This window comes from Andrena cerasifolii, chromosome 5 (genome assembly GCF_050908995.1).
Source record: "Andrena cerasifolii isolate SP2316 chromosome 5, iyAndCera1_principal, whole genome shotgun sequence".
In the NCBI taxonomy this organism is placed as follows: domain Eukaryota; kingdom Metazoa; phylum Arthropoda; class Insecta; order Hymenoptera; family Andrenidae; genus Andrena; species Andrena cerasifolii.
This window is the reverse complement of record NC_135122.1, coordinates 15,575,179-15,593,300: the sequence shown is the minus strand read 5'-3', so window position 1 is coordinate 15,593,300 and position 18,122 is coordinate 15,575,179. Positions and strand designations below refer to the sequence as shown.

The window sequence follows — 18,122 nt, the reverse complement described above, 5'->3', positions numbered from 1 at the left end:
GATATAATGTAAATACAAATTAGAGGTTTATTAAATACGGCTTATTTTCTATACAATGTATGTGTAACGGCGAACGCGACCATTAACGGTTCTGTGAGTGTTCTTTCGATCTCATTCGTATTCGGGTTGAATTGCAGCTGTGGTGCCTTCTGTCTTCTGTAAATAACACGGACTTAGCTTTAGACTTGCTTCAGATTACGAGAGGTGCTGCGGAACGCTTACCTCGTCTTTCGTGAAGTCTTGCTCGCCTTTCCTCTTGAAGAAGCCCAGCTGTTCGAGAAAAAATATTAGTGAGAATTTGTGTAACCTTCTGTGGCAATTGTAAAGGAAACGGTATTACCCAGTTTAAAATTGCTGCGAAGATAAATAACAACAGCAATCCTACTGAAATCGAGACTAGAATGATCCACAGTTGCAGTTCTTCTATTCTCGGAGCTTTGTAAAATATTGTTACAGTTTCCATTGTGGACCTGAAATGAACTTACCGTTTAGAAATATCGAAATATGTTTGGTTCTTATTACAGACATGCGACACACGACAAACTACCGAGTTCCGTTGATTGGTAGCCTCAAAGCAGGCTTTATTATTTCCACGCTGGCCTCTGTGGTGAATTTTAACACCTCCCCATCGCTCGCGAAGATATCTTAACGTTTGAAAAGGAAGAGCTAATTTAGTCAAGTATAGCTGTAAGGTAGAATCGAATTTGCAGGACAGACAGACACCTTTGAGCTTCTGGACGTTTAGAAGAAATTTAATCGGTAGCTTTCCAATATCTTGCAACGTCTTCAGTGGACTTAAATCGCACGCGATGGTTGTACAATTCTCATCAGAGTTTGAACAATTCATGTAACGAACATTCGTGAGACTCATATTTGTGATTTGGGATGCTTCGATGGCCTGAGTATTATCAAATTCAATACTTGATTCATATACGTCTCTCTTATGTATCTTAAAATCTTCATTTTGTTGTATTTCGTCCGATGACATCTGCACGCTCAGTTCGGAATCTGAGCGCGGGTCTTCATCGCTAACTTCAACATCTGGTAGAGCATTGTATGAGAAGCACTCAAATACGTCCCCAGATACGTACAGCTGAAAATTTGTTCGTAAAACAGTTTGTACACACACACAAATAAGTCGCTTGCTTCATACCTGGGGTTTGTGTAAGTTCACCAACGGTTCTGAATCTTTGATAGCCATTGGCACTTTAACGATAAGTTGTGCGTCTTCTATAGGAGTCGCACCGAGTTTGTACACTTGATAAGTGTGTTGAAAGCTGACGATCGAATTATTATAGTTCATAGTGGACAGGTGGTAGATTTCCTCGGTTGCTTTTCTAAAAGACAACGATCTTGATAACAAACACTCCTCGCTGCTTGGTAAAAAATCTGTATCAGAAGTACAAACCCATTCAGAGATAGAGAAACTTCGCTCGCTAGAGTGAGAGTCTTTGTTACATTCATCATCCCCTGATTTGTACTGCGACTCTTTATTGTTGCGTAGAAATTTAATTCCCGATTGTGTAAAGAGCCATGAATGAAGTAACTCATATCTAAGTCTAATTTAACGTTCCTCTGCAATAAAGAAGAGTTAATGTTTACTACAGTACGCGTTAGCGATTTGTAGAGATCTTTGCGAAGTACCTCTTCCTTCCCAAGAGGGTTACCGGCGTCACAGGTTACTATTAGATTCTTCTTAGACGTGTCTTCCTGGCAAGAAGGTAAAATGCTGCGCAATAGAATCCCTTTGGGTAAAACGAACTCTAGGGTAGTAAGGTACGCAGGTTCTCCATGATTGCTCAAATTGATTTCTAAGTTTATATCAGTGGAACCGATGACCCATGTGTCGTCGTCTCTACAAAGGTTTCATAGAGTAGAAAAGTTAGAAGGATTGGGATAGGGGAGTTCCCTTAACGCCGGGCGGCATCTAATACCGAATATTAGCTACATTTAATATTATTGCGTTCTTAAACACCTTAAGCGTCCGGCACTAGGGGCACTCCCCCTCATGTTCCTAATGCTTACCGTACACCATGGAATTTTGCAGTAGCAGATATGTTGGAGTTACAGACTTTATCTACCCCACAACCGATATTAAAGGGAAGCAAGACTTTAGCAACATTCAACTTGTTAAATTTCCTTTCCATGGGACACCATTTACAGAAACTATTCGACGAGGTGTTGCACAAAAATTCATGCTTAGCGAGGATACTAATTGGCTCGATGAAGTCTCTTATAGTACTCTGTAAAAAATACATATATATATATACACTAGATAAAACCGACGTCGAATTCGTATAATTGATAAGGCAAAAGTCACTACCGAAATTTTAATAATTGAAGTTTCTAAACACTTGAATGATATCGGATCCCGGAATCTCAGGTCTCGGAACGTTTCCTTGGTTCGTCGGTACTGTTCATCTACGTAGATTGAGACCATCTGATCTACAACTACAAGTAAATTATAATAACATTTAAATTACGACATATTTTAATCACAAATGACTGCAACACTTGCCTTGCCCACTATGTATATTAGGCCCATCGTATTCTAGACATATATCGATTACGAACTCTTTGGCATCCCTTTCTATGATTTCAGGTACGATTGTAATTGAAAGTTTAGTTTTTGCCACTGGTTTACTGCGAAGTACTATAGCGTGTCCAGATTTATACGCTCCCACTGCGAGGTCCGGATACCTAAGCAGCCAAGAACAATAATTTAATTCCTCGGATCTCATCGACCACTGTATCAGCGCCAGATAAGTCGTCCTAACCCGTTCCCATCGATGTCGACGGGTTTCGATATCGAAAACCCGAATCTCTCTATTTTAGGGGAAGTATTCAATACGAGCATGCTTTTAGCGTCAATCCGTTGAGATGCCTGCAACTTCTTATCCTTCATATCTGGGCCACCATTGTATATATAAATCACTCCAGATTCTTCCCAAGGCGCTCCCACAATAATGTCTACGGTATAATTGAAATTACCATTCACAGAAAGTGTAACTTTTCGATCCTAGAATTACCATAGAATCCGTCAGCATCCAGATCACCGCTGGCTATCGCGTATCCGAAATGTCCCCCTTCTACGGTTCCTTGCAGCGGTGCGACCGCTCCGAATTGGCCCTTTTCGAAAGCGTGATATTTTCTATAACGATACTTCGCAGCTTAATACGAATTCCTTACCTTTTCTGTTCCAAGGTAAATGTATACTTTGCCATTGTCTTGCCCCCAGTAGGGTGCCCCCACCAGAAGATCATCCAAACCGTCATTGTCCAAGTCCCCCACAGCCAAACTTCCTCCAAAGAATTCACCGACGCTGGTGCCGTGTAGCTTGCCGACGATCGGTGCATCTATCGCTGGATTGATTATCGCTACCTGGAAACATATTTTTACACAGCGTTTTACATAGCGAGTGTTGGTGTCAAGGACGTTTGAAGGTCAATTTCTCTCTCATTACCTGGCCCACATATTCCCAGCCTGGTGCACCACTCACGTACAGCAACTGATTTCTGTCAAAGAAGTATCCAGACTCCGTACTGAAACCTGCGAATCACATCACTATATTTAGGACTGTAATTCTAAAGGGCCCTGTTCTGTAAAAACAAATCCATGTGTGACCATACCGAACTGAGATAACTCGTCGCTTATTGGTAACTCTACGGATATCGTTTTGCTAGAATAATCTATGTCCACGGTGCCATATGTCTCGTGTTTCGGCTTTCCTATGATGCGACTAGTCTCCTTCCCCGCGCTGCTTCCATTTCGCTACGTTTCAATACAGATTACCTACACGAAACGAAGCTTAACGCCACCACAAAGCTTACGTACCTTCACCTTAGCGTAACGAATGGAGAAGCCGTACATGGGATCGTACCAAAACTTCGCTTGGAAATCTAAAATATCGTTTTTCGTTTAAACGCTCCTCTCGCCAGGCAATGTAAATACCCACCGTGAGTCTTAAGATTCTTCTCCTCGAGCAACAGCGTGTTCGAAGAAATATTCCCGCTGTAACACATCCCCTGCAAGGACTCCAAGAAGCTCGTCGAGTAGTGGTAGAAAATGCTGATGATCGTCCGCGGCGCGCACACCTGGAATCACTCGGTCACATTATTCAACGCTAATGCGACGCGGTGCAGAAAGAGCCATTGTTCTTACCGTTAACATTCCATTCGACTCATCTATAGACATAGCGCTGCCAAACCAGCCATACTGTTTCTTTATGGCTATATTTATTCGGAGCTGAGCTATGCTTCTTCCTTGGATGCCGATGTCCAGTGGCCTGACCTCCTGGCATGTTTTATTATTCGCATCGATCGTGCAGCGAAAGACGACACCGTGTTCCGTCGCTTGACGGGGATCCTGGTCCCTAGACCAGGAGTAGTTTCTTCTTGGGGCACCGATTATCAACCTTCCGCGATCGCAGTCATACAAAATTGAATATTACCGGAATTGCGAAAGCCAGGGAACAATAAATATTACCAAGACACGTCGTTGGCTGGCTCGTAGTACAGATGCACGGCGTAACCGAAGTAACTGCCCCTGTCCTCTAGCGCACTTCCAGGAGAATAGATAATGGGAAAGCGTGTGTCTACGTTGTATCCGTACGCTATCGTGACGAACAAAAGGAGGATCGCTTTAGCAACCATCCTGCCAGCGCCTATTGCAGTTTTGAACTCGGTGTTCCCTGCCAAGGAGAGCTGCGGTATCACGAATTTTTCTTTGACGACAGGAAGAATGAACGATAACGTAATCGATGCGAAATGTATCACTGCAGCGTTATGCTACCGTGACTGAGCGAGTGAATCATTCATCTCATCGGGCACATCATCGTATTATAGACAGACAACACGTAACAAGATTGAAGTTTTATTTCCTCCCTTGCTGTATAAGCGAGGCCTATTTACGGCGATACAGTTACAAACATTTCTTGCTTCTGGAAGCGCTCTTCCAGATCCTTCGTGTAACGCTCGAGCTCTTTTTGCAGGTCCAGCTTCGGCAATTTCGGGCACTGCAAGGCATCACAGTCGAATGAATTCTAACTATCGCAGAACATTCTTAGTAATTAGATAATTTGAAGGAATACCCCAGCTTTCTCTCGCAGATCAAAGGCTCTAGGCATCTGATGGGCGAGCCTCGTATTCCTGTACATGTGAGTAGGATGCGTCATTAGAATCGGCATCTCGAATTGACTCTCGCCCGTGAGGTCGCTATACTTCTTCATTATCTCCCAGAAAAGCAACACTTCCCTTACATCTATGCAACTCTGAAAACGTGCAAATCGTTCCCGTCATTCGAATCCTAGAGACTTTAATAGCTCGTGAATGGAGACTTACTTTTGCGGCTAATTCAAGTCCTACTTCGTCGGCCTCCAGTTCTAATTGCCTCTGGTATGGGAATTGTACGAGGACCTTGTGAAGGAAACCAGCCCCTAAGTAAACACCGAGTGCTTTCGTCCTTGAGAAGCATGCCCAAATGAGGAACGTAGGTAGGACATAAGCAAGCTCCTTTAGCACGGTATAGGACAATATCTCCATCTGGGAAGAATCCTAGGATGGTACATGTTCGATTCTTAGCGAATCATTTAAATCAGTGCTCCGCAACCTTTTCTCATCCTCGGCACACGTAAGCCCTTCCCAGAATTTGGCGGTACACCACAAGCGAAAATATACAAAACATATAGAAGTTACAAAGTGTATACATAGAAATTACATTTATTTATGAAAAACTAGGTTCAAAACGCACCAGTTGCGGAACACTGATTTAAATAGCAGTTCTGTACAACTGTAGCTTACTGTATGCAGAAGCAACACGTGTGACATTTCGTGGGCCAAAACGAATGTTAACTGGTCATCGTTTTCAACCACGTTGAAGATACCAGAAAAGACAAACACATTCCCGCTCTGAAACATTTAAGGCAGACTGTTACGTCTATCTGCCGTGGAGTCAGTTGGTGCAGTTAGAAGAGTATCTTGCTTACTGGTAGCACCATAGCATTGGTCATCGAGGGTGCATTGACTACGCTGATAGTCCAGTGTGTATTCTTAAATACATCTTTATTGGCGTTTGCCAATTTTCTAAGTATCTTAGTAAGCTTCGAATACACGGGATCGCTGATTGGTATTATGTCTTCCTTGTACTTCACCAATAGCTACAGAAATCGATGACCGTAGAACAAAGCTTTTCAGTACCTATTTACAAGCTCTCATCCTAACACATACCATTGTAAGAATCATATTTCCGAGCGTAGCTTGGTCTTCTTCGTTAAAGATCACGAAACGTGGACGTTGTACTACTGGGTCCATTTCCAAATGCATCGTATAGTAAATCAGTAATATCGAGGTAAACAAGCCCATGGAACCTATGAATACACAAATCGAATATCCCTTTGCTACTTGAAACACGGGCGAGTTGAAAATTGTCTACCGAGAAGTATGCGTCTCCTCTTGTAGTACCGTCTCCTGTACTTCGCCTGCTCGTCTGGAGTCCTTCTCAACCACCATTGCCTCAAATAATACCCAGATGCGACAGAACCGAATTGCAAGAATGTACACGCGGCTAGGGTAACTATAGGTGACAACTGTAACTTTTGCGAGGTATGGAAGTTTGATGTTTGAAGCTCGTAGCATCGCCCTCTCCTCTCTGAGTCTTCGCGTCGTAGGCGATACGCTCTGGGAAGGGTACAGCACGAGAGACTTCTCGCGGTACAGATTACAATTCTACTAGTCACAAATGGAAGGTGTTTAATGTATATTGTCTTTACAATATACATGTTCATATATTTCCCTTTACGCGAACCAATCGTCTTTACAGTGTATCAGTAGTCCCTGTGCTAGTGCAACTCCCACATGGATCGGTAGTAACATTAATTCTACAATTAAACGTGATCGTTAGAATATTTTGTACGCGTTACGGAAGCAGTAGTGTCGTTACAATATGTTTAACTTGCTCAGACATGATCTACAAAGGCCGACAATATCAACAAACAAAATCCCAATCTGGTATACTGAAACATTATGCTTCCCGCTATACCATACTTAAGCGCAGAATAGAACATTCTCTTTGTGAAAAAGATGGTTATAAGATGCAGCCAGATTGGTCGTACTCGTGTCCTCAGGATTCCAGCAGATGCCAGCGACGCGTGCCTGCACTTTAGCCTTTCGTTACTCAAGTTTGGCTTTATGTCCATGTAACAGCTGGGCATTCCAAAATCATAGAATAATTTACTGCAAGCATGTAACGGTTGCATGAACGATCATATACACACAGGTAATCAGAATAATCGTATTTACCAATATCTTTCGGGCAATAATTTCATGAAATCCTACGTGAATCTCTCGTTACTCGGTAACGGGCTCAAGTTTATCTATCGAAACGGGTGAACAGGTAATCAGGCATCTCTGTTCGCCGTTATCAACGAGAATTCCTCTATAATTCTGAATCATTTCCCATTGCACCTTCCCGCGAACATAATTACGTTACGTGCACGTGTCGTGTCGTGTCGTGACTCGTGCATGGAGAGAGGCACGATATTTTTAGGAAATGTGAGGAATAAATCGCGCACGCGAATGGGTCGAATGTTTTTCGCAATGGTATTAGGGCGGTGTTGATATATCAGCTGACATGTGTCAAAAAAGGCCGCCATGCTTCTCCCCCGTACAGCTTACACGGCAATTAGTATTTTTAGGCGCTTCTTCGATATTCAACGACGTGCCCGCAACTTGTGACATCGCATTCGAAAAATTCGGAAACTCGGTAGTTGTTACTCTTATAAAACACATTCGGCTATTCAGTCGCATTTAGATTCGCTAATCCAATGCAAAAAAAGGGTCTACGTAACATTGTTGACAATCCGCGTTTAAATGGATTGTCCAAGTTACATGACAAGGTTACGATCGATTATTGGTCTCGATTCGATCGCTACGCGACCGAGGGAAAAATGTATGTTTAATTACGCTGCAATTAACCTCAAACATTAAATAATTTTGTATTCTTTAAGTTTGAAGACAGTTCAAAAGTCACCGTGCGATTTGTATATTATAATTTTGGAAAGTGGAATCCTATCGGAACTAGAGTCGTGGCTCGAATCAAACCATTACCCAGAATAGTATTCGATGCCTCTATTCCTTAATTAATCATCCCTAAAAAAATATTCTTTCTATAATACATTGGCCTCTGATCAATACAGGTGGTTAAGATCGAAGGACTTATCAACGCGCGCCAATGTTACACGAAAATCGATCGTAACGCAATTGTAAATCCAGAAACGAAACGAAGGTCGCATAACACAATATGGTACTCGAAACAATATTTCGAAAGTATCCAAGTCTGCTCTGCAGAATAGACTACGCACACCTTGTATTCTTCTATACAGGATGTTCCTGAAAATCTGGTCCAAATTTCGGACCCAGCTTTGCGTATCGAAGCAAGAAAGCCGCGATCGGTTAAAAAGTACTTCTTCCGCTTTCACGATACCATAATCAAGGTTTTTCTTATAAAATCTTCCCATACAAAAGATTCGTTCAATGGAATCCACAACAGGATGCAAGTAAAGCTCGTGGGGGACATTTTGAATATTCATAGCATAGTTCATTAGGCATGACTAAATGGGAAGGTAAACATGACCAGTCACCGACTACGTTTATAGTAAATGAGATTCACGAAACGTTACTTCGATTCCCTATTATTTATTTTTTAATCGCTTAACACAGGGCTGACGCCCAGAGCTCCGACCGGCCGTTTAGAAGCGTCCTGTAAAGGGGTTCGGTTGGTTCAGTGTCGTGTTGATTCTCGCTCCGGGTTGCAGCTCGCGGGGCCAAGGATATGCGCGTGTATTTGTGCGCGTTTTCATGCACGGGAGCGTACCATTTGCGCGTGCGTTGGCGCGTGTGCGCGCCGCTCTCTGGCCGTTTGTGTGCGCCGTTTCTATGATGTGTACGCGTACGTGCGCCTGTGTACCGTCCATCATGAGTCAGATACCCATGGTCGCTGTCCGTGTTTCGTAATTAATTCTCTCGGTTGAGGAGAAGAATGCGAGTCTAGCCCCGGGACCAGAACACCTGCACGCTCCCGGGCCGCGCTTGTCCACAGAGGACATGCCCGTTGTGCCCGGTAAATCGCGCACCTCTCATCTTCCTCCCGCTCTGCTCTGCCCTGTACAGCCCGTATCCATCGTGTGCTGCGTTTAAAAGTGTTCTTCTTTCTGCTTCTTTCTCCCTTTGCCCCCTCTGTGCGTACGTGTTTCATACCGAGGACAGAGACACTTATCGTCCCTCGTAGCCCGGCCCTTCTATTCCCTTCCGCGGACACAGCTCGTCTTTCCTCCCTTCGAGCAGGTACTATATACTTCTGATAGAAGGAACGTACGGTCCTGCCTCGTCGTACCAACTCGCCCACCGCTTCGCCTCGTCTTCCTTTTTCGATCGACCAGCGGCGGTCGCGTTTCCTGCCCTCTCATGCACGTTATGAATTTTCATAGAGCAGCAGCAGTGGAAAGGATCCGTCGGGGCGGCACTTGGAACCCTCGCGTGGCGCAGCACGAATGCTTTACGTCGGTTCCGTGCTTCTCTTTGTCTCGGCGACGATCGAATCTTCACGGGGAAGAATGGAATGTGAATCTTTCGTCGACGATCTCGTAGATCGGGCTCGCCCTCTATTCCGCCTCCTTCGTCGCGAGTAAAACGGGTCGTCGAGTCAGGTATATCGAAAGCTTCTCAATGATTTTAATTGCCTCGATGGTTTGCTAAGCAGTGACCGACGGATAATAGATGCAGCTTGTTTTAGGTAACTTCAATCGTCAAGGGGAAGAGCGATAGGGGAACCATGGATCAGAACAGGAACAGGCCAAGTAGGCCGCGTCTTCGTTCGCACGGCAATTCCGCCAGGGTCCTTGTTTTCGACTATGCCGAAAGCGAAGAGTCCGCTTACGGCGCTGAGGCAGACGCGCAGAAGCGGACAGTGCCACCCGAAGTTGAAAGCAAGGAGGCTCCCGCTCGACCTGGTTAATAAGCTCTTATGTTGTTCTATATATAGGTGACTTCCCTTTTATTGGGTTTTAACCACTCCGCTTTTGTAGTAAGCGGCGAGCTGTCGAATCTGGTTCGAATGAGGAACTCTGCGATTGGGAAGTCTGCGCCTTCTTTGTCTGTTCACGTGGTTGGTAAAGTTATACCCGTTCGTTGCTCGTATCATGTCTTACATGCATCGTATTGCTTTGTTTACAGCGTGATTTTAACATTCCTCGACGTGCTGCCAAAACAGCGCATCGTAAATCTTTTATAGCGACCACGTCTCCTACCTTACCGCGATGCCATTCACCGTTATCAGGTATGGAAATGCTTGTGCCCTAATTATTTATCGCTCTTCGAACAGTCTTCGACTAAAGTTTCATGCACTGTTCGGTACTATGAGTTTCATTAGTGAAATACTACTCATTTATGAGTAATATGTATCTTATGAGACATTATATAAGCGTTCTGGCACATCTTTATCCAAGATATGAGTCTACATGTATATACGTGTGTATATATACCTATCTATGTTTGTACTATAGTAACGCAACTGTTACAGATTGCAGCTAATGTGCAATGAATTTATTTCCGAGCGTGTTAGATCTAGAGCACTTAAATAACTTTCGCCCTAAGGCGACATCCCGAAAAAAAGAGAGTTACTTTCTTGTCCACTTAGAAGCGCGTCTTTTATATTGTTTACATCTTTCAAATACTAGAAAGGATTAATTTCTTTTACTGCTTGTTTCCCAATATAGCATTCGTCCCGATTGTAGGCAGTCCCCTAGAGAGCCCTAGGATGTCATCCAGTCCACATTTTGCTTTTGCTCCGATTAAAAGGTATCTACTTCGTGCCTACTTTCAGTACGTTTAAATCCGCTCTGGCTGCCTATGTAAGTAGGTGTCGCCGTTGCGAGCGCCGTATTTTTAATAGATTATTATTAGTAAACCAAACAAGAAATACGGATGCAGAGACCGAGCTGTCTGATATTTAGAAAAAAGAGGCAAACGTGGCTGTAAGATCTCTCGTAACGTTGCGGCGAAGTTACCGTTTTCGCAAAGTAGTGGTGTTGAGCCGAAAGCGTTCCGGATATCATATAAAATTCATGTTCAAGTGTGTGTAATGTTTAAGGATCGGCGGTGCCACGGGAACTGGAGACGGCAGACGATGGTCGGTCGCCAGCTTGCCGTCCAGTGGGTATGGAACCACACCTGGCTCCAGTAACGTCTCGGTTAGTCGCTCGTTAAAGAAAGCCGACGCTCAAGGGCGCTTAGGATGATGTAGAAATCATTATGTTCCTAATTAGTCACAGTGCTCGAGCCAAGAACGTTTGCATCAACTTCCGAATGTCCCGACCAAGGACGAGCTGCGTATGCTTTCTTGCCATTTCTCCAAGCCTGGCACGCCGTGCTCCTCGCACCCTGGCTTCCCGGGCTCCAGCATCTCCAGCATCCCCGGCAGCGTGTCGCTCAGCCTCGAGGAGGAAGGTCGTAGGTCCCCGTTACATAGACCACGCTCCCGAAGTTTGAGGTAATTTCTATCGATTGGCCGGCGCTATTGTTTTGCCGCCACGCATGGGGAGAGCATTGTTTGAAAAACTCATCTGTTTACTCAATTGTAGTAGTCCTAGCCGGTCTCCTGTATTGGACAGTGAAATTGTTATGATGAATACCCTTTATAAAGAACGATTTCCAAAGGTACATATTTGAATGGAGAATGTTCGTATTACCACACTGTTGCGTGCTGTATTTAAGTAATACAAACGAAAACTGAATTCCGCCCAGGCAACGCAGCAGATGGAAGAGCGGCTGACTAACTTTATCAACGAGAACAGGGAGCTGGACGAGTACGAGGTGATGGCGAATATGACGCAGGACTCCTTGCCCATTCTGCGGTTCGTGCATCATCAAGTGTTCGAGATGGCGAGGGACTGCCTGCAGAAGTCTCAGGAGAAACTCATCACGACTAGATACTTTTACGAGATGAGCGAGAATCTGGAGCATCTGTTGATGGAGGTGAGCCTGTGACGAGTCGCGCGATGAATAATCAATGAGTAATCGTTCTCGCTAAGAAACAACTGCTTACAGACCAAGGAGAAGTCGCTTGAAGCAGCAACGAGACTAACAGGACTAATCAAGAAGCTACTGTTGGTGATATCGCGTCCAGCTCGTTTATTAGAGTGTCTAGAATTCGATCCAGAAGAGTTCTATCATCTGCTCGAGCAGGCTGAGGGTCAGGCGAAGATTAACGGAGGGATAAAGACAGATATACCGCGGTATATTATTAACAAGCTTTCTCTCAACAGAGATCCAATCTCGGGTAAAATTCTCCTCTACTTCTTTCGTAATCCACGTCCCATTGGAACGTCAACTTTCAACCCCATTTCCGTCTTAGAGCTCCAAGAAGATTTAAATAAACTGGAGGACTCGGCCAGTTCGAGCGACAGCAACTTGCAGATCACTTCAAGCCCGAATAAGGACGAGGAGAAGGCCCAGCGCGTGCCCTGCGAGGGCGATTACGAGGTGTTGAAGCTGATCAGCAACGGCGCCTATGGCGCGGTGTATCTGGTCAAAGAGAAGACCAGCAGGCACAGATTTGCCATGAAGAAGATCAACAAGAACAACTTAATGCTGCGCAATCAAGTAGAGCAGGTGTTCGCCGAGAGGGACATAATGAGCTTCACGGACAATCCATTCGTAGTTTCCATGTATTGCAGCTTCGAGACGAAAGTGCGTACAGGTTCCTTCCAACGGTACCGCGCAGTTGAAACGATAACTTAACAAACTCACCATGCCGTTTTATTACAGAAACACTTGTGCTTGGTGATGGAGTACGTGGAGGGCGGCGACTGTGCAAATTTGTTAAAAAACATCGGCCCACTGCCACCGGATATGGCGAGGTTCTATTTCGCGGAAACTGTTCTAGCTGTTGAATACTTGCACAGCTACGGGATCGTACATCGAGACTTGAAGCCTGACAATCTACTCATCACTGCTCTAGGTCACATTAAACTGACGGACTTCGGTCTGAGCAAGATGGGCCTGATGTCGTTGGCGACGAACCTTTACGAGGGCTACATAGACAGGGACACGAGACAGTTCTCGGACAAGCAGGTGTTCGGCACACCGGAATATATCGCCCCCGAGGTGATACTGCGCCAGGGATACGGCAAACCTGTCGATTGGTGGTCCATGGGCATTATACTGTACGAGTTTCTAATCGGCTGCGTGCCGTTCTTCGGCGAGACGCCGGAGGAGTTATTCGCTCACACGGTGAACGACGACATCGAGTGGCCCGACGAAGATGAGTGGCCCGTCCAACCGGAAGCCAGGGACATCATAACGGCGCTGTTGCAACAGAGCCCTAGGGATCGATTGGGAACGGGCGGCTCGCACGAGGTGAAGGAGCACCCGTATTTCTACGGGGTAAACTGGAACACTTTGCTGAGGCAGAAGGCCGAGTTCGTGCCGCAGTTGATCAATGACGAGGACACGAGTTACTTTGACACTCGTATGAATAGATACAATCACGACATAGGCGACGACACGGATGACACCGACGATTCCCCTCTGTTCGGATCGTTCTCGTCGTACTCCCCTCTGTCGAGGAAGATTTCGCAGACCCGTCCGCCGCAGATAAACCCTGAGCCTGAGTCGGACAGCTCCAAGAAACAGTTGTTCCGTAACGAGCTTGAGCGCACAGTCGCGCAATTGTCCCTCGGGTCCGTGAATCTGATCACGCCTCTGTCTAAGCTGGCAGAATCGACTCCCTTGGAGAAAAGTCGACCTCCATCGTCCATTAGAAGCAGCAGCTCCTCTATAGAGACACCGCCCAAGGCGAACAAGTCAGGCGCGTCGTTCACCAGCCCAGCCACGGTCACCAGCGGTGAGTCACAGTTGACGGTGATCAAGAATGCTCAGGTGGAGGGGACGTCGATCAGCTTGAGCACCCCTGACTCGTCGCAGACAGAGTCCGAGGATATCAGTCCGCAGATCCAGAGAAAGAGGCACGTCCACTCACGCGACAAGCTGCCCAGGTTCAGTATATCCGTTGATGATGAACACATGTGAGTCATTCAGACATACCTCTTCGCAAACTTACTCCTTTGAAGCTTTCTTGTCAATCTACGTACTATTTAGTACGTTGTCCAGTGGTGGGACCAAGTTTAACGCAGACCTCGTGTGAATCTTGAACGTTTCAATAGCCAAGACTAATCGAATCGTCAGAATCGAATAGCATTGTCGGGAACAAACGTTTCGATGCGCTTACTCCCATCACTGACCTCGACATGCACATAACTCATTCACGCTTAGCACACTGTTGAGGGACACGGATGAGTGTACCTGACGAATGGATGTGCTTGCAGGTTGGACCTGGTCGCTGCGAACAGAGACGCAGCCGAGGATAGCAAGCACAACTCTAGCACCGATTCCTTCGACTCGTTCAATGCGTTGCCGATTCTGCCGTCGGCGAAACAGAAGCCGCGGTCTGTGATCAAGTCCGCGTCTACTAGTGGGTTGTCCTTGGTGATACCGACAAGTGATTTCTCCTGTATTTATTACTACGAATCAGTTTGTTTAAACTCGCTCCTCAATAGGTAGACTTCACTCATATTATTACGTTCCAGACGACGCGTCCTTCAACGCTCAGCAAATCGAGTCCCCCGGAGGATCGTCCACCGCTTCCTCGAGAGACACGTCCCCTTGTCGCGAATTGAGTCCCCTCGTGACTAGCTTGAAACCACCCATCATCATTCGACGGGGGCCGTGCGGATTTGGCTTCACTGTGCACACTATTAGAGTCTACTACGGGGACAGTGATTTTTATACTATGCATCATCTGGTCATGGTAGGCAAGAACGATTGCGAGCCTGATCAAGAGTTGGGCGCGTATTTTAATGGAATTTCTTCCGCAGGCTGTTGACCAGTCCAGTCCAGCGTTCGAGGCTGGCTTAAGACCAGGCGATCTCATCACGCATATAAACGGCGAGCCAGTGCAGGGTCTGTATCATATCCAAGTTCTTCAGTTGATGCTGAGCGGCGGCGATCACGTGACTCTGCGAAGCACACCTTTGGAGAACACCAGCATTAAGACCGGCGGACGGAAGAGAGATCTGGCTCAGAGCAAGATGGCCCGCAGGACTCTGCACAAGCAGCGAAAGCAGAGGCGTGATCATTCCGATAAGAAACGAAAAACGTCCCTTTTTAAGCGAATCAGCTCGAAACGAGCTAGCGTAGAGATGCAACAGGTACAGAGGGACGCCCCTATGAGCTTTTCTTTCGTACAATCGATGATGCATTTGATGTGAACGTTCGCGTCCTAAAATAACGATTAATGCTCATAATCGTGCGCTCTTTAGTTCTCATTTTACACAATGCTACGCGGTAATATACTAAAAGCACCGGCCGTTTTACAAGCGACACACCGATTACGTTAAGTGTTACGTTTGTTTTTTTTTTATTGCAGCCATTAACTATCAGTTGTCCATTGTCAGCACCCATTCTATCCAGCGACAGCAAACCTCCACTTATGGTATGATTTTTTGTAACGTTTCCGTCATCTTCTCGCTAACATCGTTTCCGTTGCTATTTCTTTAATGCAGAGAGATTGGTAACAGCTTTTAAATGTTGATTTTCTTTCGTTCCACTGGCCGATTGACCGCGACGGCGATCAGAGTCTTACACTACACCGATTACAAGTTTATCTTCCATGTTGCGTATCTGTAGAATAGTAAATCAAGAGGAACATAACGCTAGAGCTGGAATAATAGCCTCCATATAAAATTAATGATCATCAGAGCACCGTAACGAGTCGCTTCACGTTCTTTCAGATGGCCGCAGGAATCTGTTCGCCGTCCATGGTGACCCCCAGTAGGTCCTTCCAGTCGTTCACACGCTCCCAGGACCCGTCGCCGTACTTTGCAGCCTGCGCGAAGTCCGTTTGCAGCCCCTCGCCGCCCACAAACCGCGTCAGCTCGGACTCCTATCACTCGACAGGCAACTCGAGCCCCTGCTCAAGCCCCAACTCATCGTCCCCGGGCTCCAACACGTCGGCCGCGAATTTAACGACGATCTCGAACCAGTCCCACTACCAGAGACCGAGCACCCTCCACGGTTTGAAGCACAAGCTGCACACGGCGGCGAAGAACATTCATTCCCCTAATCGCAGAAAATCCGTGGGCCACATACCGTTGTCCCCGTTGGCTAGAACCCCTAGTCCGTCGCCGCTACCTGCTAGCCCCACGAGGAGCCCAAGTCCGCTGGCGTTTCCGACGGGACACCAGCCTGGCAGTTCTAACACCACTCAGTCTTACAGTCCAGGTAGAGTAAAGTAGATCGATCTGTACAATGTAGTTAAGCTTCATTCCGACGCGACAGTTAACCCAGAAACATTTGTGTTACGCGCAGGTGTTTGCCTATCAACGCCCAATAACCAGAAGAAGAGCTACGGGCGGCCAAAGTCAGCCGAGCCTGGCTCTCCGCTTCTGAGGAGAGCGCTCAGCCCGGACAGACTCCATCCACGCTCAGCGGAGAACAAGACGTCCATATCGCCCTTAGCTAACACCGTAGTGAAAGTGACACCCCGCGTAACCATAGCGCAGTCGTCTCACTCCATTTCTTCCGATGACAGCGGCGACAGCTTCAAGGAGATCGACGCTAAAGGCGAGAAGAAAGTGACGGGCGAACAGAAGACCGATTACTCGAAGATCACCCACGGGATATCGATCAACTTAGGGGCCGTCGGCATGTCTAATTCGTGCGGCGGCACGCAGCTGCCGAGAATAGCGGAGGAGAAGGATTCACCGACCGGTTCCAAGGCGGATGATTACTCGGCGAAGGAAGCTCCGCCTGTGGACATCAACGATAAGGGTAATCCATTTGCCAGCAAGTCTGTGGAGCCTGAGAGAACCAGCGAATGTGGCAATCGTCGTGGCCACGAGTCGAAGTTGGAAGGGCAGAACTCGTGTACGAAGATCTGTATGGAACCGTCTGGTAATAAAGTCGAAGAGAACGCTCGGTCGGATAGCTCCTCTAATATACAAGCACGTAGTTTGCAAGTCGCGCTGCACAAACTATCTCAGAGCAATGAGAAGGGCTCGCTAGCTTTGCTTCAAAAAACATCGTCGTTGGGTGGTGAAAAAGGCGCTCAGGCTTCTGCTCAGAAGCCGCCATCGCAGAGTGTCGAGAAGGTTTTGCAATCCGCGGCTCAGAAGCCGCCATCGCAGAGCAGTGAAAAAGTCTGGCAATCCTCGGCTCAGAAGCCTCCATCGCAGAGCAGCGAAAAGGTCCCGCAACCCTCAGCTCAGAAGTCCCCATCGCAGAGCGAGAGAACGCTGCAGTCCACATCGCTGAAGTCTTCTCAGGCCAGCGAGAAGAGTCTGCAGACCGCGCAGAAACAGCTTCAGGGCGTCGAGAAGGGATCCCTGTTTCATAAATCGAGCGAGCAAAAGGCAGCCGGTAAGAGTTCCGAGGCTAACGCAGAGGGTAGGAAGATACTGAAGAAATACAAAGTGGACAGCGCCGAGGGTGTAGGCAACTTGGGCATGTTCGAAGCCAGTGGGTCAGGGAAGGATAAGAAAAACAATTGAGCGACTGAATGGTTCTTGCGTCTTAATTCTTATTTGAGGGAATAGACTTTCATCAGGTTTAAGAATAAGAAGCTACGTCCGCGTGTTGATCAGACACCACCTGGCAACTGGATTTTTCTTTACATTTCAAACTTGTCTATTCGAAGTCTCGAGCAAACGGAGAGTCGAGTGGCTGCATGGACACGTGAACATATAATCTTACGCTTGAATAAGGCGAGCGAGGCAGAAGGTAAATCAAAAGTGAAACGGTTCTGTATTCACAGCTTTAAAGGGGAGCGGTTTGTACTCGGATCAAGTATTTATAGGCTTCCATCGAATAACAAATGCATGGGGACAGACAGCCCTCGCGAGTATCTCTGGATACTTGCGGGCGTATTTAAGCCATCTGTGTAACTTTAATCTTTGTCATACGGTTAATCGAATACAAGGAAATCAAGATGAAAGTAGAGAAATTGCGGGGCATTGTATTCGAATGATTTTAACTGTGCAGTTTATTGTAATCGCTCTTCTAATTCGTTGTGGG

The 18,122-nt window shown here is 46.4% G+C and overlaps 3 protein-coding genes across 19 annotated transcripts in view; 1 reads left to right on the top strand and 2 right to left on the bottom strand.

The window, feature by feature from the left end:
• Nucleotides 1–2: 2 nt before the first annotated feature.
• LOC143369149 (integrin alpha-8-like) lies at nucleotides 3–4,862 on the bottom strand. 2 transcript variants are annotated; one of them, XM_076812676.1, is made up of 19 exons: nucleotides 4,486–4,862; nucleotides 4,162–4,414; nucleotides 3,956–4,094; nucleotides 3,835–3,899; nucleotides 3,630–3,771; nucleotides 3,464–3,549; nucleotides 3,190–3,381; nucleotides 3,030–3,129; nucleotides 2,778–2,970; nucleotides 2,519–2,700; nucleotides 2,324–2,451; nucleotides 2,026–2,243; nucleotides 1,645–1,855; nucleotides 1,409–1,575; nucleotides 1,154–1,337; nucleotides 548–1,093; nucleotides 341–470; nucleotides 223–270; nucleotides 3–156 (listed from the first exon to the last, which is right to left on the bottom strand). In XM_076812676.1, the coding sequence occupies exons 1-19, from the start codon at nucleotides 4,650–4,652 to the stop codon at nucleotides 83–85; spliced, it is 3,225 nt and encodes a 1,074-aa protein (XP_076668791.1). In that variant the 5' UTR covers nucleotides 4,653–4,862; the 3' UTR covers nucleotides 3–82. The 2 variants fall into 2 exon arrangements, with proteins under 2 accessions (XP_076668791.1, XP_076668792.1); XM_076812677.1 differs by having other exon boundaries at nucleotides 223–470; nucleotides 548–644; nucleotides 724–1,093.
• On the bottom strand, nucleotides 4,857–8,353 carry LOC143369165 (metalloendopeptidase OMA1, mitochondrial-like). 3 transcript variants are annotated; one of them, XM_076812758.1, is made up of 9 exons: nucleotides 7,296–8,353; nucleotides 6,953–7,229; nucleotides 6,430–6,874; nucleotides 6,225–6,364; nucleotides 5,984–6,154; nucleotides 5,799–5,906; nucleotides 5,340–5,540; nucleotides 5,090–5,269; nucleotides 4,857–5,014 (listed from the first exon to the last, which is right to left on the bottom strand). In XM_076812758.1, exons 3-9 carry the CDS (start codon nucleotides 6,779–6,781, stop codon nucleotides 4,907–4,909), a joined length of 1,260 nt encoding a protein of 419 aa, XP_076668873.1. In that variant the 5' UTR covers nucleotides 6,782–6,874; nucleotides 6,953–7,229; nucleotides 7,296–8,353; the 3' UTR covers nucleotides 4,857–4,906. The 3 variants fall into 3 exon arrangements, with proteins under 3 accessions (XP_076668873.1, XP_076668874.1, XP_076668876.1); XM_076812759.1 differs by having other exon boundaries at nucleotides 7,109–7,229; XM_076812761.1 differs by having other exon boundaries at nucleotides 7,109–7,199.
• Nucleotides 8,354–8,678: 325 nt separating this feature from the next.
• The window catches only part of Dop (microtubule-associated serine/threonine (MAST) protein kinase dop), a 104,692-nt gene continuing 95,248 nt past the window's right edge, over nucleotides 8,679–18,122 (top strand). For 4 of the 14 annotated variants that reach the window (XM_076812658.1, XM_076812656.1, XM_076812649.1 and 1 more), the window contains exons 1-19: nucleotides 8,683–9,114; nucleotides 9,482–9,687; nucleotides 9,777–10,003; nucleotides 10,079–10,158; nucleotides 10,227–10,329; nucleotides 10,769–10,850; nucleotides 11,143–11,242; nucleotides 11,318–11,541; nucleotides 11,633–11,708; nucleotides 11,796–12,026; nucleotides 12,099–12,330; nucleotides 12,406–12,740; nucleotides 12,819–14,077; nucleotides 14,378–14,562; nucleotides 14,639–14,859; nucleotides 14,927–15,259; nucleotides 15,478–15,543; nucleotides 15,842–16,331; nucleotides 16,419–18,114. In XM_076812658.1, the coding sequence (XP_076668773.1) occupies nucleotides 9,826–10,003; nucleotides 10,079–10,158; nucleotides 10,227–10,329; nucleotides 10,769–10,850; nucleotides 11,143–11,242; nucleotides 11,318–11,541; nucleotides 11,633–11,708; nucleotides 11,796–12,026; nucleotides 12,099–12,330; nucleotides 12,406–12,740; nucleotides 12,819–14,077; nucleotides 14,378–14,562; nucleotides 14,639–14,859; nucleotides 14,927–15,259; nucleotides 15,478–15,543; nucleotides 15,842–16,331; nucleotides 16,419–17,599 (5,376 nt within the window). In that variant the 5' untranslated portion in view covers nucleotides 8,683–9,114; nucleotides 9,482–9,687; nucleotides 9,777–9,825 and the 3' untranslated portion in view covers nucleotides 17,600–18,114. Of the gene's footprint in view, nucleotides 9,194–9,481; nucleotides 9,701–9,770; nucleotides 10,004–10,078; nucleotides 10,159–10,226; nucleotides 10,330–10,768; nucleotides 10,851–11,142; nucleotides 11,243–11,317; nucleotides 11,542–11,632; nucleotides 11,709–11,795; nucleotides 12,027–12,098; nucleotides 12,331–12,405; nucleotides 12,741–12,818; nucleotides 14,078–14,377; nucleotides 14,563–14,638; nucleotides 14,860–14,926; nucleotides 15,260–15,477; nucleotides 15,544–15,841; nucleotides 16,332–16,418; nucleotides 18,115–18,122 lie in introns of all 14 variants that reach the window. The other 10 variants (XM_076812659.1, XM_076812660.1, XM_076812653.1 and 7 more) reach the window with 10 other exon arrangements.

What these genes read in the sequence shown, in the direction of transcription:
- LOC143369149 (XM_076812676.1), bottom strand. Translation starts at nt 4,652, where the DNA reads ATGGTTGCTAAAGCGATCCTCCTTTTGTTCGTCACGATAGCGTACGGA. An exon ending in AGTCGAATGGAATGTTAACG is followed by an intron (nt 4,095 to 4,161) that starts GTAAGAACAATG and finishes GAGTGATTCCAG; the next exon opens with GTGTGCGCGCCGCGGACGAT. An exon ending in GTCGACATCGATGGGAACGG is followed by an intron (nt 2,701 to 2,777) that starts GTTAGGACGACT and finishes TTGGCTGCTTAG; the next exon opens with GTATCCGGACCTCGCAGTGG.
- LOC143369165 (XM_076812758.1), bottom strand. Translation starts at nt 6,781, where the DNA reads ATGAACATGTATATTGTAAAGACAATATACATTAAACACCTTCCATTT. An exon ending in GAGGAGACGCATACTTCTCG is followed by an intron (nt 6,365 to 6,429) that starts GTAGACAATTTT and finishes GTGTATTCATAG; the next exon opens with GTTCCATGGGCTTGTTTACC. An exon ending in ACGTGTTGCTTCTGCATACA is followed by an intron (nt 5,541 to 5,798) that starts GTAAGCTACAGT and finishes GATTCTTCCCAG; the next exon opens with ATGGAGATATTGTCCTATAC.